The 26,893-nt window shown below is 44.0% G+C and overlaps 1 protein-coding gene across 1 annotated transcript in view; it reads left to right on the top strand.

Annotated features, from left to right (window-relative positions):
• EPN2 (epsin 2) overlaps window positions 1-26,580 on the top strand; it is a 39,406-nt gene extending 12,826 nt beyond the window's left edge. The window contains exons 2-8 of the mRNA XM_041462301.1: window positions 6,709-7,482; window positions 17,869-18,038; window positions 18,333-18,492; window positions 21,010-21,180; window positions 22,641-22,733; window positions 23,556-23,771; window positions 25,428-26,580. Coding sequence (XP_041318235.1) covers window positions 6,888-7,482; window positions 17,869-18,038; window positions 18,333-18,492; window positions 21,010-21,180; window positions 22,641-22,733; window positions 23,556-23,771; window positions 25,428-25,747 — 1,725 coding nt within the window. The 5' untranslated portion in view covers window positions 6,709-6,887 and the 3' untranslated portion in view covers window positions 25,748-26,580. The remainder of the gene's footprint in view (window positions 1-6,708; window positions 7,483-17,868; window positions 18,039-18,332; window positions 18,493-21,009; window positions 21,181-22,640; window positions 22,734-23,555; window positions 23,772-25,427) is intronic.
• The last annotated feature ends 313 nt before the right edge of the window (window positions 26,581-26,893 follow it).

The raw sequence follows: 26,893 nt of genomic DNA, 5'->3' as shown, positions 1-26,893 counted from the left end.
TACTTGGTAAGCTGAATTTATTTCAGATTGTTACCTTTCAGTCAAGGCACACATTGGGTGGTCTTTTTTTTTCTCCTCAATTTGTGAGAAAATGGATGAAATGCTTTCCTTGAAACAGGTAATCCCCAGAGAACAAATTCCTTTGGGGAGGTATTTTCACTGCCCTGTTGGATTAATTTGCATTTGGCATTCCTGCTTTGGTGTGTAATGGCCTGACCTCACACTGGTGTGTAATTCTGCAATATCCTGATATTCACTGCACACCTGCTGCATGCAGAATAAACTGAGATGTGCCCATGCCAGACAATACCTTTTTCCTGACCCAGAGATGGGGTAACTTGAAAACTTTTATTCAATTTTCAGTCTTGTGAGAAGGGTGAGACAATACAGATGTTAAAATTCACACCATCACAATCAGAAGCCAACTATTTGTTAATTACAATACATTTTAAGTGTTTCTTGGTCTATCAGCTTTAGCCACACCATGCTGTAGATCCTACTGCCCTTAATTCAGTTGAAAATACAATTCAAGTATACTTGGTAAGCTGAATTTATTTCAGATTGTTACCTTTCAGTCAAGGCACACATTGGGTGGTCTTTTTTTTTCTCCTCAATTTGTGAGAAAATGGATGAAATGCTTTCCTTGAAACAGGTAATCCCCAGAGAACAAATTCCTTTGGGGAGGTATTTTCACTGCCCTGTTGGATTAATTTGCATTTGGCATTCCTGCTTTGGTGTGTAATGGCCTGACCTCACACTGGTGTGTAATTCTGCAATATCCTGATATTCACTGCACACCTGCTGCATGCAGAATAAACTGAGATGTGCCCATGCCAGACAATACCTTTTTCCTGACCCAGAGATGGGGTAACTTGAAAACTTTTATTCAATTTTCAGTCTTGTGAGAAGGGTGAGACAATACAGATGTTAAAATTCACACCATCACAATCAGAAGCCAACTATTTGTTAATTACAATACATTTTAAGTGTTTCTTGGTCTATCAGCTTTAGCCACACCATGCTGTAGATGCCTTAAAGCAAATAATCTAAAATTAACCCTACTACAATGCATCTTTCCTAGTTCTATTTCTCCATAGTATTTAGTCTTAATTACTAGTTTTAAATTTAGTCTTAATATTCTGTGAAGTCTTTTAGTCTTATCTTATCATAGAAAACCAGTCAGCCAACTTAGATTGATCAATAACCTCTGAAACAAACAAAAAAATTAAATATTATAAAAAAATTAGTAAGTGAACAACTACAAAAAAACCACATCAAACCTGCAAACACGCCCACAGTGCAGGTGACACTGTGGGTGACACTTGACCTGGCTGGAGAAGGAGGAATGTGTTATTTTTAAAGAGCTGTTGTCAAAGCTTGTAATCCTAAAATTAGATCCCGGTGCAGGTCGGATTTGGGTCGCGAGTGGTGATCTGCAGGTCTGGCAGAGCTGTCCCCTCTCCCAGCCCTTCAGAGCACATTTACAGCCCCTGTCCATGATTCCAGCTGCAAAGGCCAGTGCAGTTGGGGGTGACAAAATCCCAAAGGGCCAGTGACAAAACCCCACAAAGGCAAGGGAGCTGGGGTGACAAAACCCCACAAAGGCAAGGGAGCTGGGGGTGACAAAACCCCACAAAGGCAAGGGAGCTGGGGGTGACAAAGCTCCACAAGGGCCAGTGGAGCTGGGGGTGACAAAGCCCCACAAATGCTGGTGGAACTGGTGGTGACAAAGCCCCACAAATGCTGGTGGAGCTGGGGTGACAAAGCCCCACAAATGCTGGTGGAGCTGGGGTGACAAAGCTCCACAAGGGCCAGAGGAGCTGGGGGTGACAAAACCCCACAAAGGCAAGGGAGCTGGGGGTGACAAAGCCTCACAAATGCTGGTGGAGCTGGGGGTGACAAAGCCCCAGCAGCTGTGGCTTGGCAGGTCCCAAAAGGACGTGGCCAGGTGGTGCTACTGTGTGAGGCAGGTTGGAGATTTGCTCCTCACTCCCCTTCCCATCCACTTTGAGAAATGAGCTTCCCATGGAGCTCAAATCCTGGGAATTTAAGGAGACAAGACTTAACAAAAGGTGGTATGGAGAAAACAGAACCAGATTTGTGTCTGTAAATCTCTTTTACAGCTAAAAGTCTGCTCAAGCTGGAGCTCCTTTCCCTCAGTGAGGCTGAGACAGGACTGTAAAACCAGTGCAGAATCAAACCTTGGCACTCATGAATATGCATAAATTTGAAGGAGAATTATCTTTCAGCATTAACTCTTTAAATAAAGAAATAATTTGGCCACCTGCTGTCTGTGAAAGCTGACCTTGTTCTCTCATTTGTAAAAGGGAGTGGAAAGCTTCCAAAACTTTGAATTTTGAACCATTTCCTCTCCTCAGAAATTACACTGAAGACAAGCATTTAAGCTGTGAAAAATGGAACTGAAACCTTTCATCTGGAGTTAACCCTGTTCTCCAAACCCTTTGCCAATCTGTATTTGTAACTCATTTCCTAAATAATGTTGAAGGTTGAGGAAGGGCATTGATGGGAATTTCAGGCTCTTCATTTTGCTGTTTTATTCCCATGAATTGCTGTTTTCTCTGCTGTAGAATAGCAAAAGAGAGCTAATAAGTGTTCTGCTTGTTGGCTTTTCTGTGTAGTGCCAAGTGTCTTCTGTCCTCTCAGTCCTTTCCTCCAAGTGGCCACGATGCACAGTTGCCCCTTTTCCTGTTTGGTTTTGGGATTGCAGTTGAATATTTTATCCTAGGCAGGGTAATGGTACCCTCTGGTCAGCCAGTTGTTCTCTGAGAAAAATTTATGAAGAAAGAAAAAAATCAGAGAATTAGTTAAGTTTTAAAATCTTATCTAGCATTCTGAATTTAGTATAAGAAAAATGGCTTTTTTCTGCATTATATTCCTGATTTTTATATGAAGGTTTGTGCTTGGGTTTTTTCTGATTTCTGAGCTGTTTGTGGAAAATGAGACTCTGTAAAACACAGTGGGCTTGGATTTAGACACACAACGAGCTATCCCAGGAAAAGCAGGAGGTGAATTCAGTGTCAGGCAATGGGAATCCCTTTTCTTTGCCATAAATAGGAGCTGACTTCTCGTTGGGGTGTCAGTATCTGTCAGATTCCTCAGTCAGCAACTGGCAGCAGCTTCTCTGAGCTTGATCCTTGGCACATTGGCAAGAATTCCCTGATTTATCCTGGAATGCAAGTCCCTGAGCATCATCTGCCTGTGTCATTGCAGCCTGGTAGCAGGGAGAGCAGATCTCTGTGTATTCCCCCTGAGAGGGGAGGCAGCAAGGCTGGAATATTTTTATGTAGATTAATGTTCTGCAGATTCAGATCACAGACTGACTGAATTAATAACTATTTTCCAAACCTCCCTTTTCATGCATGTGACTTACAGTAAATGTCTAATCTAAGGATATATGTTGTCTGTAATACTGTTAATTAAAATTTTATGCAAATGTCTGCTGAACTCCTGATGCTTGATGTTAATTTTCACACTTGATATTAAAAGCTTTTCATATATTTCCGGTGCATGCTTAGCTGGGCTGTGCAGATATTTACCTTCAGGCTGATATAAAGGGCATTTTATCAGTGCAGACAAATCCTGGTTGGAGTTTTACATTCCAGAGGTGTGAATGGATTCTGCTGAAAGCCTGTCTATAGGTGGATTTGTGGGGCTGTTTGCTTTGAACTGAGTTTATGAAGGACTTTGTGGCTTGGCCTTGGTTCTGTGTTAGTCTCAGCAAGTTAGAGATGTTTCCTCATGCAGATTTCATTCACTGAGCTTCATCTCTTGTGAGAGAGATGAAGAGTTCAGGCAAGAATTGCTTCTGTCTGCACGCTGAGTGTAGGAAAGCACCAGGAGAATTCATTATTTGTGTAATGGAATTGCTGGAATAGAAGGGCACGGAGTGTTTCCCTCCAGGTTCCTCCTGCTAACACAGGTAAGCTTCACCTTCTTGTCTGCACATCTCTTTGCTTTGCCATTGGAGATGTCAGATACTTTAAAATCAGAGAAAATGGCTTGTAGGGACCAAGAGCAAAATTGAGGAAGGCTCCCCAGGACTGAACTGTTTAACTTCCACAGAAATCTGCTCAAGCTTTTTTCCTGTTAACCAGAAACAGCTTTAATCAACTGGTCTCACTTTCTGCTTTCTTTGCAACTCTGCTGTTGAAAATGCAAACTCACATTTTTGCTGAAGTTGCAAGTGCATTGTGCTTCCTTGTGGCTTGTTGTGAGAAGTTAATTCACTGATGTCTCTGGAAAAAAGAAATCGAAGCTTTCTGTGTAAGAATTTGTTAGAATGCGTTAGAAACTGTTCCTCTTTTATGCAGTTGGGGTGTTTGCCTTTTTGATCTGTTTAATGACAAAATAAATTGTTGTGGTGCTGCAAGATTTGGAATAATCCAGGAGAAGGCTTCCGTTGTGTGGTGGGAGCAGAGTGAGTAAAGCAGGGACAAAACCAGAGCTCTTGGGTGAGGGTCAGTCCCACTGCCAAGGCAGGACCCTGAGTATTGGTACAGCTCCATCAGCTTTCCATCCTGTCACCCCCTGGGTGTTTATCATGAGGTTTAGAATAAATTGGTTTGTATGGGCTATGAGTAGAGTAAGATGAAAACATGTCCATCAAGAAAAGGAAAAAACAGACCTTAATGTTTCTCTCATTGAAGGCCTTGGTTTTCAGGACTGAAGATAGGAAAGTGAAGAATCCCTCAGCATTGATGGATTGATGGGTTTTGAGTCTGTTACAGAGCAACAAGTGAAATATTTAATTTCCTGGAAGTGTGAAAATTGCTGGTTTCTCTTTACCCAGTGTGTTCTCTCCTGTGTTTGCTCTGGGATTGTTTTTAAAAGTGCTCCTCCAGACTTAGAAAAGCTTCCAAAGGAGTTCTTCCTTTGGTTTCTTCTCCAAAACCAAGTGCCTGCTTTCCTAGTGGGCTGTAATTGGGAGGGAATGAAGGCTCTTTGCTCTGTTTTTTTAGACCATGACAGCTTTTTGTTGCATTTAATCAGCTCCAGAAGTGATCCAGGGTTGGGTTGTTCTTACTTGCAAAGCTTAAGAGACTTGGAGTATTTTTCCTGTGCTGTTGTGTAAAAATGGGTGGATTTGGTGCAAGAGAGAGAAAAGGGAAGCACTCTTGTGTTGTGAGGGTGGTTAATTCTTCAGGGACTTTTACATGTGAGGTGTTAAAATTATTTTTCCAAAAGCCTGTGGAGTTGTAAAGTAAGAAACTTGTCTTTGACTGGGGAGATATACACACAGGTGAGGCACTTGCTCCTGTAGTGCACTTGTAAAAAGATTTTGGGAAGGCCTCTCATCCCTGGCCTTGAAAGAAATAAAACTTTCATAAGGCAAGAATGTTTTTCATAGATTTGCAATGGGTTAAAGGGCAGGAAATGGGGTTAGGAGTAAATGTTGGTTCTCAGAGGGAAGAGCTCTTCTCAGCCAAGTGTCCTGCCAGAGATCAGTGCTCATGCAAATACTCCCTTTAGCAGATTGCCCCAAAATAATAAGATGGCTAAATTGAAGCAAATTAGTAAAATTTGAATTGAATCTTGAATTGAAAGAAATGATGAAGGATTGAGACCTGCTGAGGGGTAAAATGGCAGGTGAAATGCACAGCGAGAAGAACCGTGTGTATCCCAAGAAATGGAGTTTAATCTGTGCATGGAAGGGGCACTGTGGTAATTTCAAGAATTACAACAATGTCAGGTTTGAAATCTGTGCTTTCCTTGTCTCCAGTGTCTCTGTGAGGGATGAGGTTGGTTCTTGGAGTGTTTGGAGGAACATTAAAGGACATCTGGAGTGGGCATCTCTGTGAACGTGGCCAGCTCAGTGGCAGAGTCCCTGCTCAGTGTTTGTGCCACTGGTGGCCCTCAGGGCTGCTCTGTGTTCATGGAATGGCCAATCTGCCAGTTTGCTCAAGTAATTTATTCCAAAGCTTAATAGGCCTCTGTTTACTTGAAACAGTGACCTTAACTAAAGAACTGACACAGCTTTCCAGCTCCACAGCTTGTCCTTGCCTTTTCTTGCCAATCATTTTGGCTTTACAATTCCATTCTCATAGAATTAAAAATTCTTCAGTGCTGTGTGAAAAACACGGAGCAGAAAGTGTGGGTCTGCTGAGTGTTGTCAAATGAACAAAGTAAATGCATTTGGGTACAAAAAAATTCCTTCTAGTCTACTTATCATGAAAGGTCACCTTGAGTTGGAGTATGTTGGGCCACAGGATCCCTGTTCTGAGACTGAGAGGACTTTAAACTACCCAGGGTTTCAGAAATGGCTTGGTTGATTTTTTGGAAATTTGCTCGTCCTGTCTGGGTGCAGATTCCTACTGTTAGAGGGCTGCTGAACATGGAATTCCTCATGTGGTTTCATCTGAGCTTTGTAATTTCTGTAATTTAAAGTTCTAGGTAGGCTTTACATTGGAAACTAAATCTCCAGGTTAGACTTTGTTTCTGGTTTGCTTTTGAAATTTTGCCTTTGTATCAGCCTGATTGTCTTCTTGCTTTTGTTTTGCTCAGCACTTCAGGTTTTTAATCTTAAATGTTTAATGTGACTCGTGAGAAGAACAAGTTATTTTCAAAATCAGAAGAAATTCAAGGAGGAAAAAATTAATCTAGGAAAATTTCTCCCAAGTATGTGTGGCTTGCTGGCTGTGCAGAACAATCAGACCCAACTAACCTGCTTTGTTTTCTTTCCTCACTCAGGTCATGATTTTCATTTTCTCGTGTCATTCTCTTGAGGAGAGGAAATGATTGTAGTGGAACGTGTCACAAGCACGCCACTGCTACGGAGCCTTCGCAGTTCAGAAACGTTCCTAGAAGAGCAAATTTAGCCCTTTGCTGTTTGTGTTGTGGAATCTGTCTTGGTAAAAAGGGAAATAAAAATGACGACTTCGTCTATCCGACGGCAGATGAAGAACATTGTGAACAATTACTCAGAGGCCGAAATAAAAGTTCGGGAAGCGACCTCGAATGACCCCTGGGGTCCTTCCAGTTCCTTGATGACTGAAATAGCAGATCTGACCTACAATGTTGTGGCCTTTTCTGAAATTATGAGCATGATCTGGAAACGACTGAATGACCACGGCAAGAACTGGCGACACGTCTACAAGGCCCTCACTCTCTTAGATTACCTGATTAAAACTGGGTCTGAGAGGGTGGCCCAGCAGTGTAAAGAGAATATTTTTGCTATCCAGACGTTGAAAGATTTTCAGTACATCGACCGAGATGGGAAGGACCAGGGCATCAACGTGAGGGAGAAATCCAAGCAGCTGGTGTCCCTTCTGAAGGACGACGAGCGCCTCAAGACAGAGAGGGCCCAAGCCCTGAAGACCAAAGAACGGATGGCTCAGGTGGCCACTGGGGTGGGCAGCAACCAGATCACCTTTGGCCGAGGCTCCAGCCAGCCCAACCTGTCCACCAGCTACTCAGAGCAGGAGTATGGAAAGTCTGGAGGATCCCCAGCATCCTACCATGGCTGTAAGTACAGCAAACACATCCCAAATCCTTTTCTGTGGAGAGCTGCTCTTGGGGCTGGGAGTGAATGGTGCCTGTGGGAGAGTGGAAATGCTGACTGCCAGGGGATCTGGGATCTCTGTGGGTCTGCTCCGTGCTGTTGATGTCTCTGCAGATGCCTGGGTAAATATTTGCTTTGGAGAGGACGTGTGTAGTGATGGAAATCGATTTTAAAAGCCCTTGTTTACTGTCAGTTCCAAAGGTAGCGGTGCCAGGCTGCTCTTGTGAACCTGTTCCAGTGTTTGCTGTGATGGGGAGGGTGTGAAAGGGATTTCCTTTTTGTTTCTGGCTTTAAAAGGAGTGCTTGAAGACGTGTTCTTTTTGTTCAGGATGGAATCATAGGATGGTTTGGCTTGGGAGGGAATTTAAAGCTGATCTCATTCCACCCTCCTGCCATGCTCAGGGACACCTTCCACTATCCCAGGCTGCTCCAAGTCCCATCCAGCCTGGGCTTGGGTTAAGAATAAATAAGGAATACAGAATATTTCCTGAATCATTTTGCTACTTTATGCTGCTCCTATTGGACTTCGGCAACAATGCTGCTGTTTAATTTCCTTTATTGCTTACTCAGCAATTCTTGGAGGAGGAGTGCTTTAAATCTGTATTTAAATATTTAAATTCTTGGTATTTGGTGTGTGAGTGTCTCTCCTAAATACTAAATACTATACTTCATTCTTAAAAAATGAATACAGTGATGTGGGAAGAGCAAATTCTTTCCAGCACTGCTTGGTGGGACTCCCTGTCATGTCAGGAAGAGGCCTGATCCGGTATTTGGTGTGTGTCTCTCCTAAATACTATACTCCATTCTTAAAAAATGAATACAGTGATGTGGGGAAGAGCAAATTCTTTCCAGCACTGCTTGGTGGGACTCCCTGTCATGTCAGGAAGAGGCCTGATCTGGCACTAAATCCTCCTTAATGTAAGTAATGATCTGATGAAAGCTGCTTTGGCTGGGATGTCAGTGGTTGTGGTCTAATTCTGAAGGGAAATCTTCTCTTTAAATGAATGTTTAGAGAGTGTGGAGGGCTGTGACTGAGCCAGGGTGCAGGAACCATTGAGCACCAGCTTTAAGAATTCTGAAGTTTGTCATGTCCTGGGTCCCAAAGTGCTTCTTAAATCATAAATCCATGAGTGGGGTCAGCCCTGCTGACATTTGCAGGAGGAGATAGCAGGAAAATCAAACCAGGATGGAGAAAATCTCTGTTTAAAGCTTTGGAGACAAGCAGAAAAAATTATTTCCTAAAGGAAATTTTTTTAGCATAGAGAGTACAAAAAATGTGAGTGAAGGTACAAAAAATGTGAGTGAAGGTTTCCAGCTATGAGAATTTTTGATCTCGGCTTTTAATTAGCAGTAGGATAACAAACATCTTAATTTTTCTGTAATAATGATTTGTCTGTATGTTGCTGACTACAACAAAAATTCTTAATTTAGAAATAGCTTGAAATATTGATTTTAACTTGGGCTGGTGGGCTGAAATAAGTGACTGAATTTTGCTGAGCACACCTTGGGTTTCACACAATTATTGCTCCACCAGTCCCAACTTTAATTAATGCCTGGAACTATTGTTTGGAATCCTAAATGCTCCCAGAGGCTCCGAAGGATTCCTCCAGCAGGGCTGAGCAATGCAGGGCGTGTTCCTCAATTGTTCCTCGGCTGCTTTAGGAATTTGGATGGGAGAAGGAGTTGGACTGTTCCTCAGTACTCCAAGGGTGGATTTCCTGCTCCCTCCTCCCTGTGTGTGTCCTGTGGCAGGATTGCTTTGGAGGTAAAGATTCCTTAAGCTTTTTTTTTTTTTTCTCCTCACCCCCTAAGAAGCTTTAGAAATCTCAGGGTTTTTTTTTTTCTCCTCCCCCCCTCCCTCGGTTCTTCCTCTGTTCCAGCTCTCCTGGACTTGTTTTGCTGTGGATCAGCAGAAATCCAGGTGGCTCTCAGGTTGTCTGTTTGGGGTTTTAAATGTGTTTCTTGTCTGGTTTAATTGAGTGGAGCAAAGCAAACCAGCACCTTCCAAAGCAGCTGTGCTAAGTCCTTCTGATATTGGGAAACTGGGAAGAGCTTTATCCCAGGAAACGAGGAAGGAGTTTCATTAAAATCCAGACATTTAATCTGTTACATAAATGTAGGGTTATTCCTGTGCTGCTAAATTTGATGGAAAAGATGCTTTTCATTATTTAAAGTGAAAGAGATTGTATCCATTGTGTGTTCTTAAAAAAAATTAAATTTAAATAGATATATATCACATATAAATAAAAATTAAAATAAATTTTTAAAAGAAATAAATATATATTTAAATTATATACTTTTTATTACTGATACCCTTCTTTTGTGCTGAAAATCTTGATTCAGAAAAAAATCTGTAAAAGGAATGAAGTTGTGCTTCACTCCTGGGAAATACTCCCCTTAGAACATCCCTAAGATGCTGTTGCTGCTCTGTATATTCTGGCAGAATTCTCTTTCATTCCTCTGAGCCTTTGAAGAAGAGATCAGAGACTTTTAGATTTGCCATCTACAGCAAGAGATTTGCCTCTTCAAAATGTCCAGCCACCCTCTTTGCTGCATGCCCAGCACGCCTGCTTAGCAGGCAAATAGAAATAAAGTTTGGGAGAGTGGCAGAGCCCTTCTGGCAGCACCACCCCAGGAAATGTTTCATCCCTCAGTGCTTTGCTACCAGCACATTTTACTCTTGCTCCTTCTAGACACGATGGGTGGAGGTTGCAGAATTCATTCCCCTTGCCTGCAGAATTTCTGTTGGGTTATAAAATCTCATTTTTAGTGCTTTCTTGTAGAAGGAAGAACTGAGAGTTTGGTAGTTCCTGCAGGACAGCTCCCCAGTAACTCCCAGTGGATACTGGGGTGGATGTGTGCCCTCTCCTTTCAGGGACTAAAAGTGCAGTTTTGGTTAAATCAGGGAAGCCTTTTTGGGTCAGTTTGTTGAGAATGTTGAATCAGCTGCGCTGCACAGCCAGCACTGACTGAACTCTGCTCAAACTCCTCTCTTCTCCAGCTTGCCAACCTGTGCAGGTTTGCCTGGGAACAATTGGGTTTTTGCTTGATGTTGAGCCACGAGGGGTTTTCTTAAAGAATTGCTGGGTTTTGTGTCCCAGATTCATCCTTTGTGACAAAATAAAAGCAGTATTGATACCTTGTGTGGTGAGAGAGAATTCAAGATGGAAAAGGATCTCTTGACTGATATCCAATCATCCTTCACTGCTGCAGGCAAATAAGGATATTTTTCCTGGTTTTCTTGTGAATATTTTTATTTCATCTCTAAAAATCCTTTAGAAACTGTGCAAAATGAAGTGGTGCAACTTGATAGTTTTTAATAAAATCCTTTCCTCCAAAGCTTTGCCTTAATGACTTTGTTGGCCCTGAAGATCTCTGTGCTTGGATAATTCCAGAGAGCACATTATGACATGTGAATTGTAAAAGTATTTGTGGGGTTTTTTTTCCTACCCAGTCTCATAACCTGAAAATTGAAGCCATGAGAGATACTCAGAAGTAAAAAGCAGAAATAAAGTTTCTCCCAACCTCCATCTTGTCAGCAATTTCTGACATACTGGGAGCAATTGTTTTATTTTCCAGCTTCAAACCAATTAATGCTCAGATTAGGAGCTATTAAATATTCTATGACAAAATGCATCATTTTTATTTATTTTGGAAAATGTGCTAATTCTGTAGAGTTGCATCAAATCAGGTTTTATTTCACCTTAAGGAAATATTCTTGTGTAGTGCTGAAACCAAACTTACTGGGGAGAGGAAGTGATAGAAAGCAGATATTAAAAATCTTTTGGAGCAATAGTCCCTCACTCCTAATCTGCCTCTGGGTCTAAATAATTGGGTTTTTGCCTGACATTTGTCACCCAGTTTCAAAACTTCAGCCCCTTGTTCCTGGCCTTGTTTCATCTCCAGCTGCCAGTGACCACTTAAATAGGATTCTGGATTTATGGCTGCACAGGGAAAAGTAGGATGTTCTTAATTTAGACCTCTTAAGCCTGAGCTGGGATGCTGCTGGTGGTGCTCTAAAACCGAGTTTACTGAGGCCACACTTTTTAAGAGATCCAGTCCTGTTGTGCCCAAGTGGGATGTCCAGGTGTTGTTTTGGGCTGTGCCCACATCCTTCCCTTTCTCCCTGTGCTCCAGGAGGGGATGGGATGGGATGATGGGCTGGGCTGGGTTGGGCTGGGATAGGAGGGGTGGGTGCCCTGATTTCAGTGGCACAGACCCCAATTTCCATGACACAGACCCCAATTTCAGTGACACAGACCCCGATTTCAGTGGCACAGACCCCGGTTTCAGTGACACAGACCCCGATTTCAGTGGCACAGACCCCATTTTCAGTGGCACAGACCCCATTTTCAGTGACACAGACCCCGTTTTCAGTGACACAGACCCCAATTTCAGTGACACAGACCCCGATTTCCATGACACAGACCCCGTTTTCAGTGTCACAGACCCCATTTTCAGTGGCACACACACAGCTGGGTGTGACCTGATTTCAGCAGCACTGCCCGAGGTGGGCTCGGCTCAGCTCGCTGTGCTCAGAGCCTGCTGGAGAGAGGAGATACTGAAAGATGCACTGGGAAGGGCTTTTATGGATCTTGGGAAATGCCAAGTCTTTAACCTGAACCTGGAAAAATTCTGGGAGCAATTTGCTGTAGCTGAATTAATGAGTTTAATATTTCCAGTGATTATTCATGTTAAATTGACTTGTTATTTAAAACCAGTTTTGTGAAGCCTCAGCAAGTTTGTGTTCACTCATCTGTTTTGGTTTTGTCTCCCCTTTTGCTTGGAGTAGAGAATAATTCAGAGGAATTGCTGGTTTGGGTTTGACACAATAGGAAATTTATGAAATCCAGAATGGTTTGGGTTGGAAGGGACCTTGAAGCTCATCTTGTCCCAACCCCCTGCTATGGGACACTTTCCACTATCCCAGGGTCTTCCAGCCTTGAACATTCCAGGGATGTGGCAGCCACAGCTTCTCTGGGCAGCCTGTTGCATTCAGAACACTCCTGTTTTTAAATGGGTTTGCTTTTTATTTAATAATTATTTCTTTAATAATCTGTTCTGCATCTCTGCAGGTTGGAACACATCCCTTCCCTTCCATCTTAGTCAGGGAATATGGGGAATATCACCCAGCAGTGAATCTGGCTGAACAGCGTGGAGAATTCCCGTAGTTTGAGGTGTTGAAGGAATGTGGCAGACTCCTGTCAGATGTCATTTGACAGCTTGATTAAATCCTCTCATCATACATTTATTTTTCTGGTGCTGAGAGTGAAGGTGGGAGGTGCCACTGGTGCATCCAGACTTTGTAGTGACACTGAATTATCCAACTGTGTCCATTCACACGGGGGTTGGGATCACCTGAAAGGAAAATACTCCCAGCAAAACAAACCTGAAGGATTTGTTGAGTGTTAAATGAATGTCAGCAGCTCTCAGTCTGCTCAGTGCAATCAGAATCCTGCAGGAGGGCAGAGCAGCTCCACCTTGTCACATTCATCAGTGTTATCAACTCTCTTCTTGTACCTGAAAGATTCCTTCGTTCCCAAGGGAAGGGTGGATTACACAGTTCCTCCTAGATTAAACAGCTTGCACTTGCCTTTCCATCATTTGGCTTTTTAAAATTATCCCATTTTATTTGAGTGGTTGTTCACTGGCAGACTGACAGATGGGATCTCTGAATTGCTGTTGGTTTCTGAGTCCTTACCTTGGTATTATTTCAGTTTTTCAAGAAATTTTTGGTTTTGCCCACCTTTGTAGGTTCACTGAGTGAGTGAGGAAGCAGCTTTACATTCTGAGCAAATGTGACTGAGAACTGAATTCTGGTCTTCAGAATTCCACCTGCAAATTAGAAGGCCTGACACTAAAGAAAAAAACCCAGAAATAACAAAAACAGCCCCAAACCCCAAGTACAGAATTCTGAATGAGAATACAGTCTGATTTTTATTATTAATGCAGGCTCTGCTCTCTGTGTCCTGTATTTCACTTTAACTCAGCCAGATCTATAACCAGCTACAGAGGCCTTTTAATAGAGCCAAAATATAGGAAATTATCAATAGATGTGTCTGGGAGCTGTCCCAGCCTGGCCAGGCACAGATGGTGCAGCAGAATCCTGCTTTAGTGATTAACTGAGCCTCCAGATGATTTCCTTGAGCAGCCAGCCCTATCCTCCCTGCAGGAACAGATCCCACAGATGTGCTCCTGGAGGGACTGGGATCCCCAAATTCCCAACAAAGCAGGGCTTAGCAGGTCAGAATTGATCTATTGAGTCCCATCTTACATAAACATCTGAGTTAGCTGTCATGTGCTGGGGATAAGGGATGCTTTGTGTGGCACCATCCTACTCCTAGGGCTGTGACCTTGCTGCTGGATCCTGGGAATTCTGACCTCCCAGCAGGATGAGGCCCATATGGACTGGAATCTTAGGTAAAACTTGTCATGTTACTCCCAGGAGTGATGTTTTGAATTTCCCTTAATCCTTTAAAAAAAAAAAAATGCTGGCAGCTCTTTAATGTTGATGGTTTTATAACACTGCAGAGGCTTACATGGAAAACAGCAACATTCCTATAGTTTGTTTTTTTTATTGAGGCCCAAAGAAGAACTTCAAATGGACATTTTCTCCTTTTATTTTAGGTGAAAAGGAGCTGGAAATACCTTTTAGAGTTAATGAAAGCAAGTAGAATGAATTGCTGGAAAGCCTAGAAGTGAGAAGGAGTAACCTGTGTGTGTGTGAGCCCGTGGTATCCGTGTGGGAATCCCAGAGCTGCTGCTCTTGGGATTTCTGGGAGCTCTTGGAGCTCCCTGCCAAAGCCAAGCCAGCCTTGGCTGGGAGTGCAGAGCCAGGGAAAGGCTTGGAGTGGGATGCAATCCCTGCTTTTTCCATCTTTTCCAGGCAGGAATGCACTGGGCAGTGAGTTCAGCAAGTCCTTTGTGTGGAAATGGGAGGAAGAGCAATGGAATCGAACCCATTTTGCATCATTTTAATTTTAATGTCACTGTGCCATCAGGCTCTTGGTGGTTGTGGAATGCAGTGATGTGAGCAGAGATGGAAAAGCTGGGATGCAGGAAATGCCATTTGCCCCCCACAGTTCAAAGCCCAGCAGAGCAGAAGGTTCCTCCCTGCTCCTGGTCCAGGTGCCATCTGTTCTCAGGTGACTCTGCTGGTGTCCCATGTGTCCAGGCTCTGTTTTTAAACCAGTTAGGACTCTTCCCTTCTCTAATCCCTGCTGCAAAACTGCTCTTCTCCATCTGCATCTCAGATCTGTTCATGGCCAGTTTGTACCATGAATTCTTGCCCCTTTATCTAAAATAATGTTTCTCTCTCTGGTGTTTGCAAGCCTGAGGTATTTAACAGCCATAAACTGCTCCATCTTCTTCTGGCAAAGATAAATAGGAAACATTCTCTGGACTCCAAAGGAAAGTGTTTCCACCTCCATCCTGGTTTAAAATAATCTATTTTGGATTAGAATGATAAGAATTAGTGCTAATTTATCACCTGTATTAGGTGAGTGGCTGGGAATTATCACGTGCTTTCATCATCATATTTTAATATAATATATTGCAGAGCCTGGCAGTGACTGTTGGAGCAGTAAGTACTCATCAACCAAGCTAAATTTAATTATTTTATATGAGAAAGTGTGGAAGAGTAATAGAATTGAGCTATGAGTAGCATCTTAATTGAAGTGAGGTTGGCTTGAGAGCTTCAGGATCAGCACAAGGTGGAAGAATAGTTGTGGGTGATAAATTAATTTATGTCTTTAGAAGGAGATGGGGTGGGAGGGCACCTCGGGGTATGGTGGGAAGGAGGAAAGGTCATTCCTTGTTTAGTTCCACTTGTTTTGTGATGTCATTTTGGCCTGAAACTTCAGGAGAGGCAGACAAGACTGGGAAATGTTTGGTGGATTAAAGCAGTGATGAAAAAGTGGTTTTCAAACCCAATTTGGCAGTCTCATTTTCACATGCCCAGCTGACCTGGTAGGAAGAAACTTGATTTCTTTGAGCTTGACACCCTAGTTTGAAACATTCAATTAAATGTATTAAATGTCAATATTTATTTTGCCAAACGAATCATCATTCCAGCCACTAAATACAAACTTCCTTGCCAAAGTGAGGTAAAATTTCAGTGTGAACGATTTGGATGCTAAAGAATTGTCTGAGAGAGAGTGAACACAAAATTGTTTAATTACTGTACAGTGCTAAACCTGCTAGTGGTGTAGGATGGGAATTTCACATGCTCCTGGAGTGAAAACATCACTAAAAGATGGTTTGTGTTGAGAAATTGCATATTTTAGCTGTCAAGGTTGAAGAGGAGGGGAGGAGATACCCCCCAAAAAAAACCCCCACCAACCCCAGAAACCAACCAATTAGCCAAACTCTTCTTTAACAGAGAATGATCCTGGATTTGTGTAAATTTGAAGTCTGAATAGCTGGTTTGTTTATCTCCAGGCCTGCTCAGCAGTTAAGAATAGTTCTTTATCTTCCCATTAAGACTGTATTATTTTACAGAAAAGTGGGTGGTATCCAGTTTTACCCTGATATTGGCCCACTCCCAGCAGATCCTTACTGACACTGGAAGATGGAAGAAATACTCACAAATGTTTCATTCAACAATGAATTCTTAAGTCAGGAGCTCTGATACACTCCAGCATGAGCTGGGGGTACTTCTTGATATCACAGCCCTACAAAAACCCTTGGATTTTCCAGGAATATTTATCCCTTAAAGCAGCTGAGCTGCCATGCAGAGCTGAATGCTCACCCTTGGCAGAAGCTTCCCCTCTTCACCCTGAGGCAGCTCTGAAAGCAAACACGGGGTGTGAAGAATCGTGTTTCCTGGGCTGTTGGGGTCCATTCCTTGCCCACAAGTAAAAGATTGGGAAGCGCTCTCCTCCACGTGGGAAACGTTGTCCTTTATTCCAAGACACACATCAGGAGGACAAACCCACGGGAGAAAAGAGAGCGTTCCCTGGCGGCAGGGAGCTTTTATACCCCGGGATGGGGACAGAGGGAGAGCTCCACAGCCAGTGGGACACCAGGGAGGAGTGGCCAGGGGAGGGGGAGACCACCAGGGGTACCTGACAGACCCTGTGATGGGAGCAAGGCATAACAACCCCCATGATGTAACACAACCTACACAGTGCAACACAAACCTCTCCTGTGCCAATTCCCAACCACCCAGTGCAAGACAACAACTAAACTGGTGCCCACCACACCAGGGGTGCGGGACCTGCCGCCGGGCCCTGCCCTTTGCTCACTTATGGCAGCTTGGCTTTGCTCCAGGTAGAATCTTGTGTGTGGGTTTTTTTTTTTTATTATTATTATTATTCTTTAAATCTCTTTTTAAAGTAACTTCAGCCTCCGAGCTGTTGAGACTAGTGGAAGATGACAGTCACTTTGAGAGAAGACTTTGTGTGGGAGGATGTTAATCATCACATTACTGAAGATGTTTTCAGTTAGGAAGAGCTGAAAGCATGACTGCTGCTGAAATCTTCATTAATGTCAGTGAATTGTGATTCCAGTGGAATTTGGAACAGTCTGTTCATTTGGTGGGAGTTTCTGGAACAGGAGGGTGACCTGACACAAAGTACCAGAACATATTAAAAAAAGGTTTCAAGAAATTGACTCCTGATCTATCACCTGGGTTATGCTACTGTGCTAATTCTTAGGAGCTTCATTCTGAATTTGGAGTAAATTTGGATAAAACGACTGCATTTTAATACATAACAAAGTCAGATCTCAGCTCTGAGTGAAAATTAAGTCAGCCATGCTGAGTGCCTGCAATATTTTAGAGATTCCTGTAACAATTTAGTTTACAGCTCTGTGTTGAGCATGAGTGCTTGGAAGGGGAAACTGTCACCCAGTAAACTTGCTCATTATTGAGCAATAAGGGGAACTAAAACATAAATCAGAATCTAAGCATTTGAAGTAGCTTCAGAAATGACAAGCTGGGGGATTAGTCAACTTCTGAGAGACATGATGCAAACAGATGTTTAAAGGAGTTGATGTGGCATAAATATTGTAGTTACAGATGTTTAAACCCTCACATTACACCTGGAGTTGGTAAGACTTGATTCCCTTGGTGGATCTTGCACCAGCGTGGAGGGAAGTGAACAAAAGCAAGGGAAAATTCAGTTTAGTTCCCTACAACCCTCAGTGGTGATCTGAATGCTGAAAAACCATTGTGCCAGTTTAAAAATGGCTCGTTCACTCGAAGTTCCTTGGTGTTTCTAACTGAATTTTGGAAATAATAAACCCAACCAGCAAGCCGGCTCTTGTGCCCACAGCAGGGTCGGGGTGCTCCTGAGGCAAGAATCCCAGGAAAACTCCTTTGGCTCGTTTGTGCTGAGTGGGAATTGCAGCCCTGTGGAGCCCTGCAGGGAGCAGCAGCCCCGAGCAGGCTCGTGGTCTGTATCACCAGTGTTGGTTTCCTTTGCAGGAGGAGCGCCTCAGACGCGGAGACGATCTGAGATTACAGATGGCTCTGGAGGAGAGTCGCAGAGACACAATTAAAATTCCCAAAAAGAAGGAGGTAGTGCCTTCGCCTAAGAAATTCCCGGTTATGCTGCCAAAAGCTGAAATACAGTAACACAAACTTAGCTTAATACTGAGCTCTTTTATGCTTTTGGGTTTGCTTTTGTCGTGTAGCTTAAAGCTTCTTCCATGTGGGTTAAATTTGGAACTAGTCAATGCAGGCGTGTAAAAGGAAAAATTATAATAATAATAATAATAATAATAATAATAATAATTGCTTCTTCACTCTCACGGGTTTGTACTTCAGCCTGGCAAGGCTCTTGAGTAAAGCTCAGTTTCTTCCTGCCCTCAGCACACCACCCTGTTGGACCTGATGGATGCCCTGCCCTCCTCGGCACCAGCCCAGCCCAAAAGCGAGCCCTGGGGACCTCCTGCTGCTGCTGCCAACCAAACGGATCCCTGGGGAGGATCCACGGCTGCAGCCCCTGCCTCTGACCCCTGGCAATCATTTGGTAAGAGCAAGCTGCCAGGAGCACTGGGATTTCAAAGGTTTTGCTTTTTGACCTTGAGCATTTCAGTGTTCCTCAATGTTGTACTCGTGTATGAGTGCGTTTTCATTCATTTCACTAAATTCCTCATTTCCAAGCAGACACCAATGCCAGTTGCATTTTTTAAAGCAGTTGGGTTTCTGTGTGTGCAGTTTGAATCCTGAGGAAGGGGAGAGTGGCACTGCTGTTGTCTTTACAGCAAAACCAACTTGTCTAACTCATGTCTCCCTGCTGGTTGTGTCCAGTGCCATGGGTTTAGATTATTCCCAGAATTTAATCTGATATTTAGGCAAGGTGCTGAGCTTAGGAAGGCCATCAGTGTGAATTATCATGTCCTTAATTGCTCCTAGAGAATTGTAATGCATTTGTGTATGGTCAGATTAAATGACTTAAATGAAGATTTTTATAGCAGACAAAAAACCTCAGGTTGCCATTTAAAATACTTAGTGTTCCATAGGATTTCAATGCTAAATCCATGGAATATTTCTGAAGGGAAAGGTGCAGTGTTTCACATTTTAAAGAGCAGCTAAGCCAAATTTTTGTGTGTTTTTTTTTGTGCGTGTGTATTGCTGCCTGCGTGGTGGGCTGGTGTCTGGGTCAGCCACAGCCTGTCCAAGGAGTTATTCCTTTGATAAGAAAGTGGATGGTTTCTCACAGAGTTACACTTGGAACAAGAGCTGGATCTATTTTTTTGGTTGGAATTTTTTAGCTTTTTAAAGGGCAGGGAGTTTCTGTGCAAATCTTGATGAAGCTTTTCCATGAAGATTGACAGCTTTGTTCTGTCAGTTCTGCTTTGGGCTGGTGATTCTACAACCTCTGCTCTAAAATGCTTCAAAGGCCTTTGCAATCCACACACCACCATCAGATTCCTGATGAAAAATTGGAAGTTAAATGATGAAATGTCATGTTTGGGGATTTTTCTCCTGCTCATGATGGCATTAAAGGCACCTACAAAGCTCCTGGGCCAACTGCCAGGTCATCATTCCAAGTGTCACCCGCTTTTTTTTGATGATAGAAACTGAGAAAAAGCCCAAATTTTGGGCCCCAAGGCCATTCAGTTTCTTTTTCCATGTCTAAAAGCAACCAAAATCCACTTTCCTCAAATCTCCAGCCTGATGTGTCACCCTCTGACAGGATTCTCCTTGTACCAGTTCCAGCTGTAGCATCTCCTCAGTGCTTCCCAGTTTTCTTTCACCACAGCACAATCCCTGCTTCCAGCCTGCTGGATTCTCCCAGGAACAGTCTCAAAGATGCAAGTTTATGAATTTACTGGTAAAAAAATGACTCATGAATCTGCATTTCCCAAATCCTGCCAGTGCTGTTGTGTTCCAGTGGAGCTGATGGAAACAATGGGAAGGGATTTTCCTGAATTTTCTCATTTTGAGTGCTCCTTTTAGGGAAGGAAGGACATTTTGGGAAGCTGCTGGTGATGGGAAATGCTGTCATTAGTGTGGCACTGCTCCTAACTCAGCACTGGGGGCAGGTAAAGGAAATGGGAGTACTGGTGTGGGAATAATGGGGCTTCCTTGGAGAGTTTTGGCATTTCCTGCTCCGGAGCTGTAGCGACCAAGTGGCTGCTGATGAAACAAAACCCAAAATTCCAGCTGGAATTTGTGCCACTGTGTGCAGCATTCCTGATTTACAGGAATATTAGGATGCCAAGGGAGTTGAATGGAGTTTTAAAAGCTAAAATAATTTTCAGTTGTAATTTGAAACCTACAGGATATTGAAGGTAGGAGTTGTTGCATGTGGGTGATTCTGTCCTGCTCTCTTGGGTTATAAAATCCTCATTTGGGAATTAAACCTTTGGTGATTGAATTTGTAGGAATGAAGAGTTGTCAGCATCTTCCAGGAAAAATGAGAACCCTGAACATAGAGGCATTGGGTTAAAAATAATAAAGGGGTATCAGTGGGCAGCTTAGATGTGTGTCAGGAGTGCTTAGAAATGGGACTAAAAAAGCACAGCTGGCTCAGGGGAGCTGATTATATTTTTATAAAATAGCAGTGTGGTTAAAAGAGTTGGAAATGAAGTTTCCAACATTCCCTCTGAATCTTACAGACTCCTTTGTCCAAGGGTTAATGTTGTGTGTCTCACACCTTTTACCTTTGGGCTTTTTATAAACTCACTTTGCCCTGAGTTCATAAATAGACCCTGTGATTTAGGTCACCTCCAGCCAGGGACTGTCACTTGTGGTGGCAATGTCAGCAACAAAGGCAAGTTTATTTTCTTGTTGGAGCTGCAGGTATTTGTATTCAGGTTCAAAGAGGGGAATTGTTTATTCCTCTGCCTTGCCCAGAATTTCCTGGTGCTGTTGTTGGTCAGAGTGTGACAAATGCTGGGAGTGGCTGGTGCTGAGCTGCTGCTCCCATTAATGCTCAGTGTTAATTGGGAGGAAAGGCTCCTGGGAGGGGTCAGTCTCCAGGGAAAGCTTTCCAGGGGGAAGCTGCACTGACTTCTCTTCCTGCTGATTCTTCTTGCAGGTGCCAAACCAGCTGCTTCTGTTGACCCTTGGGCAGCACCAGCAGGATCCACAGCTCAGCCTCTGGCCAAAAATGTGGACCCTTGGGCTCCTGCTCAACCATCTTCTACTGCAGCAAAATCTTCTGATCCTTGGGGATCAGCACCTGCAAACAAACCTCTCTCTACTTCTGGTGAGCAATATTCTCATCCCATATCCATCTTATTTGAGTAATGAGGAGAAGTCCAAATGGTTTTCTTGCATTGTGTGGTTCAAAGAAGCTGGACAATTGGCAGAATTTGTCTTCAAAATAAAAGGGACCTGTAATAACCAGCAGGAAGAAGAAGTTGAAATGTAATTATTCAGACTTACAGCTCTGATTTCGAGGTGCTGCTTTGTGCTCTGTCCCTTCTATGTCTCCTCCTGGTATTTGTGGCTGCCTGCTGAGCACTTGGGACTGCTGCTGCTCTTGGGTTTTATCTTTAATTAGACAAGGACTTAATTTCTGGCAATGAATGATACTCTGATTTCACCTTTCCTCGTGATAAATAGCTCTGCAGATGGATGCCTCTGCAGATGTAGATTGACAGGTTGAGCACTCGGAGGAGACTTTTAGAGGTGCAAATGAAGATTTGTTCCTTCAGACTGAGGGTGTGAAACCCTCCCTGAGCCCTGGTAGAGATGCAGAAGGTGCTGCTGTAATTGTCTTTTCATGCTCTGTAGCTAATACAACCTTGATGAGTTTAATACCTGGCATTTTCATATTGGCACCGTGGCTGAAAGCATCCAAAATGCATTTTCTGTTTGTCATTCATCCCTGTGCACAACAGACCAAGGAATCTGAGTGCTGCAAAAACTTCCCTCAGCAGCTTTTCCTGGGCAAAGGGCAATAACTGGAGCATTGTGAAATGAGCCTTGAGCTATGGTGGCTCTTTGTTCTTGATAAATACTGTTTTTATATTCAATTTTCACCTTCTCTTGGGGTTTGTCATCTTGTGCTCTTCTTGCTTGAAATGTCCTGAAGGTGGCTAAGGTAAACTAAGAAAACATTTCAGCTAATTAAAGCTGTTCAGGAGTGTGATTGCTGATCACTTAGGTGTTGTTTTTGTGCCTCCAATCTGAGGTAAGAGTGTGTCCACATTTGGAAATGGTGATGTTTCATTGATTGCAAGCTCTGGGTGAGTGCTGGTGCTTCAGCTAACGGGCCTTTGCCATCTCCACAACCTCTGCTCTGGCATTCCTCCTCCTTTCCACTTGGGAAGCAGAAATGAAATCATCACTGGTGGTGTTTTCCTTGAGGGCTGATTAACACTTGATAGTAGAGGCTGTAAATCCATTTCTGTTCTCTCCTTCCACAGCAAGATCTGCTTGTCTCTAATGCAGACACTCAATCAACCAAACCCCAGCGTGCTCAGGTGTGCCCTGCACTGATCCAAAAGCAAACTGATTTAGTTGTTCCATGCTGTCAGAAAGGACAGTTCTGTGACATTCTCCTTCTCCCAGCTCAGAGTAGGAGCACTCCCAGCTGCTGCCCTGCAACCTGTGGTGGCTTCCTGGGAACAGGAATGGGTCAGGAATTGCTTCCAGGAGGATCAGCTGTGTGATGCAACCGAAGATGTGTTAATGACAGGGCTGTCTTGTTGTTTTGAACAGGAAGTACATCTTTTGACCTCTTCAGTAATTTGAATGGTACAGTTAAAGATGATTTTTCTGAATTTGACACACTTCGAACTTCCAAAAAGCCAGGTACGAATCAAGTTCTTAGCATGTGGACAGGTTGGGTGAGAGTCACGGCAACAAACGTCTCTGTTCTTAAATTTTATTGAACAAGAAAATGAGTTTTCACAAAGTGATGATGCAGCAGTAAAAGCTCCTTGTTCCCATTTAGGCCTGTGCATGAACTCGTGGGGAATGGGCCTTTTGTAATCCATGGAATTGCACCGTGTGACCTTTTGCTGCACTGACCCAGAAATTTGTTGGACTTCCTAATTTCCAGTGTCCAGCATGTTTGGAGCAGGGCTTGTGCTCAGAGACTCAACCAGAACCATGCTGACTGAATCTCTCAAATGTGTAAATTCCAGTAGGAAGATGAGAAAATACCTTCTGTGAATACTCTAATTTATTTTTTTCTGTGGTCAATGGTCAGTAAATCAAAAGTGCCAGACCCTGCCAGTGCTCTCAGGATGGTTCTGCCTGAAGCACAGCTGGGCTTTTTGAGGAGACAACCCTGGGTGGAATCCAGCTAGGAAGGGACAGCAGTGGTTTAGGGCCAGGGCACGAGCCAGGCTTTGGAGTTTCTGTTCCTTGGAGCCTGTGAGTCCCACCTGGAGCAGCAAAGCTGTGGGAATTCCATCAGTAGAGCACTGCAACTCTGACTGTAGCTTCTTCATGCTCTGCTAAAGGACATTGACCTGCTTGCATGCTGAGAGGGTGTAACAGCCTGAAGCACTGAGCCTTGACTAACACAAACTTAGCATAAAGCATCTCTGCTCTCAAACCCCTCAGGCTTCTCTCTGCCTGCCTGTGGCATTAACCAGGAGTTCTGTTTGTCCCTTTGTGTTGTTGCAGCTGAATCAGGTTCCACTCTGCCCTCTCAGCACAGTGGTACCACGAGTCCTGATCTCTTTGAGTCCCAGCACTCGAGTGGGACATCAGGCAAACAGAGCACGGCCCGGAAAACCCCGGAGTCCTTCCTGGGCCCCAACGCTGCCCTGGTGAACCTGGATTCTCTGGTGTCCAAGCCACCACAACCTGTTACTTCTCTGAACCCATTCTTGGCACCAGGTTGGTTTCTGCACAGTCCTTCACGTTTCTCTTTGAGCTTTCCCTTCCTGCAGGGAAACTCTGCACAGTTCGGTGCTGGTGGGGTTAAAATGGGTGATTTGGGCTTGGTTTTGTTGGTTACTTCAGCCAACAGATCACGAGCAAGAGCAGGAGGGACTCAGGGAGGCATCCTGGGCTCACCCAGCACAGTGACAGTCCCTGAAAACACGAAGTCTCTGCTCTTGGTCTGCAGCTGAACTTCACTCCAGCAGTTCCCCTCACTCAGAATTATCTGTGTTAGAAGGTTTGGGGCTGTTAAAAATGGCTGAATTCAGCTGGATTTTGTCAAAACAGGTAAGATTGCCTTGGGAAGGTATAACAGATAAGAGTTTCCTGGGGAAGAAGGTTGGAGTTGCCATTTTCCTGGAGCTGCAGCAGGCACAGGAGATCTCTGACTGCAGCCTGAGGTCCCAGAGAGCAAACTCTGCAGGGTAATTCAGTGAGCTGCTGGTTAGTCTGTCTGAGGCTGCCACAGAGAGCCAGTTTTGGTCTGAAAACACATTCTCAGTGTATTTTGGAAAAAAAAAAATTGGCTGTTGCAGTTCTCCTGCAAGCTAGGCATGTTAGAAATGAGCCCTTGCTTGGAGCAGACTGAAACGGTGACACCAAATGTTAAATGTATTTTTTAAAAGCTGAGTTTGCACTGATGCTTTCCTGTGTTGTTCTTAGGGTGAAACTTGGAAATGCTCTTTCAGTATTTATTTTCATCACTCTTCCAATGGAAGAAAAAGTCAATTTATTAAAATCCCTGAGTAGGAAAAAGCAGTGAGTGATTCTGAGCAGCCTTGGCAGTGAGCAGGGAGAGAGAGGAAATCTGTGTATCTGCCCTTCCCGGGTACTACAAAAAGTTTGTGAGGGGTCACTGGGCCATCCAAATAATCCTGAGCTTGTACACTAAAAGGAATTTGCAGGGCTGGCAGCAATCCAGGGAACCTCAGAGGCTGGGAAAGTTGTGCTCTGCTTTTTCGAGCACCGCTGTAATTCGGAAACAAGTTGTTTACTTTGGGAATTCTTGTCCGAGCTCGGTGCCAGGAACACGAAAATGGAGGTGGCTGCTGGGAGCTTGGAGCAAGCACACAAATCACAGAGTCTCAGGATGGTTTGGAAGGGACCTTAAAAACCATCCCTGCCATGGCAGGGACACTTCCCACTATTCCAGGTTGTTCCAAGCCCTGCCCAGCCTGGCCTTGGACACTTGCAGGGATCCAGGGATCTCTGGGAATCTGTGCCAGGGCTGCCCACCTCCCAGGGAAGGATTTCTTCCCCATATCTGATGTAAATTCACTCTCTGCAGTAAAGGAGCACAGAGGGCCTGCAAAGCAGCATATAAAACATGAAATCAGTGATGTGGATGTCGTGGTTAGGGCTTTTGCAGGGAACCAGATTTGGAGCCTGTGACTCCAGTCAGGGCTGTCGGAGGTGGGAGCTGTTGGTCAGCAAAGGGGTGCTGGAGGCACTGGCTGCTTCCAGGGAACACCCTGTGCTCTGCTGGGGATCAGATGCTCCAGGGGGTGTTTTGGGCATGGGGATGCACCCAGGGAATGCTCTTTGCCAGGACAGATGACTGCAGCCCCGGTGCTGATGGCAGTGCCTCACTGTCCCTTCTCTGCCCCGCAGGCGCCGCTACGGCAGCGACTCCAATCAACCCCTTCCAGGTGAACCAGCCTCAGCCTCTGACCCTGAACCAGATGAGAGCCAGTCCCGTGATGGGCAGCAGCCCCTCCTTCAGCGCCGTGCCCCCGATGAGCATGGAGCCAATACCTCTGTCTTCCATGGCCCCCGTGCCCGTGGGGATGGCACCGCTGCCGGCCATGGGCACCATCAGGATGGGCCAGGGGCTGAGCATTGCAGGATCAATGCCCCAAGCTCTGCACAGTACAGCAATGCCGCCAGCAGCCTCCCAGGCTGCAAATACAACTAACCCTTTCCTCCTATAAAGACCCAATTAAAGGAACTTTTCTTTTCTTAGTGTTTCCAGGCTGAAGTCTTTCCAGCGAAACGCACGTGGCCTGTGTGGACTGAACGGTGTGTGAGAGACTTGGAAGTAGATTTGCAGTTTACAGTTATGATCTTTGAAGAGTTGTCTCTACTTACCAGTTAATCTAAATCTAGTCTTTGCTACAGATGGTACCTTACTTTGGCTTGTTGAGCATCATGTGAAATGTTCAGACTTTTCACCAAAGTTAGATTCTGCCCATTTTTGTTACTTTGTTAATCATTTCAAACACACTTTCTAGGGAGAGAACCTGCCACTGGAAAACTCCCTTGGCTATTTTGTAGATGTCAGATCATGTGCTGGATTTCTGAAGTTACTCTTGCCCTGCATCTGTCACTTCCTCTGCCCGTAAGATAGACCTGAGATTCCGAGTGCTAGTGAATGTTTTGCACATAACTACACACAGTTCTAGACTGTTGGTTCACCCATAGTCCTTACTCTTAGAAGAGACCGACCCGGAGGGCCCAGGGGGGCTTGGTTTTTATGCATTAAACATTGCAAACTCGCACTGCTTTGGTATCTCTGAGGTGTGACTGACAACAGCAAAGGAAAATAACACAAAACCCCAGACAAAACACCCAAGACCATGCTCGAGTTGTGCTGTCGTGTGCAGTGTTGAATTCCTACACTACTCTAAGGACTCCTGGAACTCTCTGTGAGTGGCTGCACTCGTGCTGAGTGAGTGTCCTGCTCTGTGCTTGTCCAGTACCAGCTTCGTTTGGAAGTTTTTTCATGTGTATTTTGTTTTTATTTGACTTACAATGTGAGTTGAAAGAAAAAAAAAATGGAAAAAACAAAGAAAAGCAAAAAAAAAAAAAAAAAAAGGAAGATACAGTGGGACAACTTTGAATTCAGTTTCACCGGGGCAAGCTTTAAAACTAATTCAGGCTTAACCTTGCTATATGCAGTTACTCTTGTATACTTTTGCACATATTTTGTTTAGTACAGTTTCATATTTTGAGTTTGCAGAGTTACCTAATAGTCCTTTTTTTGCTAATTTTTATAATGTGGTTCTTATTTAACTGTCTGGTTTTGATAGATTTATCAAGTCTGGCTGAAAAATTAAGATATTGGCAAATGTCATTTT

Source organism: Pyrgilauda ruficollis, unplaced genomic scaffold, assembly GCF_017590135.1.
Source record: "Pyrgilauda ruficollis isolate IOZ18807 unplaced genomic scaffold, ASM1759013v1 scaffold16, whole genome shotgun sequence".
NCBI lineage: Eukaryota > Metazoa > Chordata > Aves > Passeriformes > Passeridae > Pyrgilauda > Pyrgilauda ruficollis.
The sequence above is the reverse complement of the archived record's forward strand: the minus strand, read 5'-3'. Positions and strand labels throughout refer to the sequence as shown.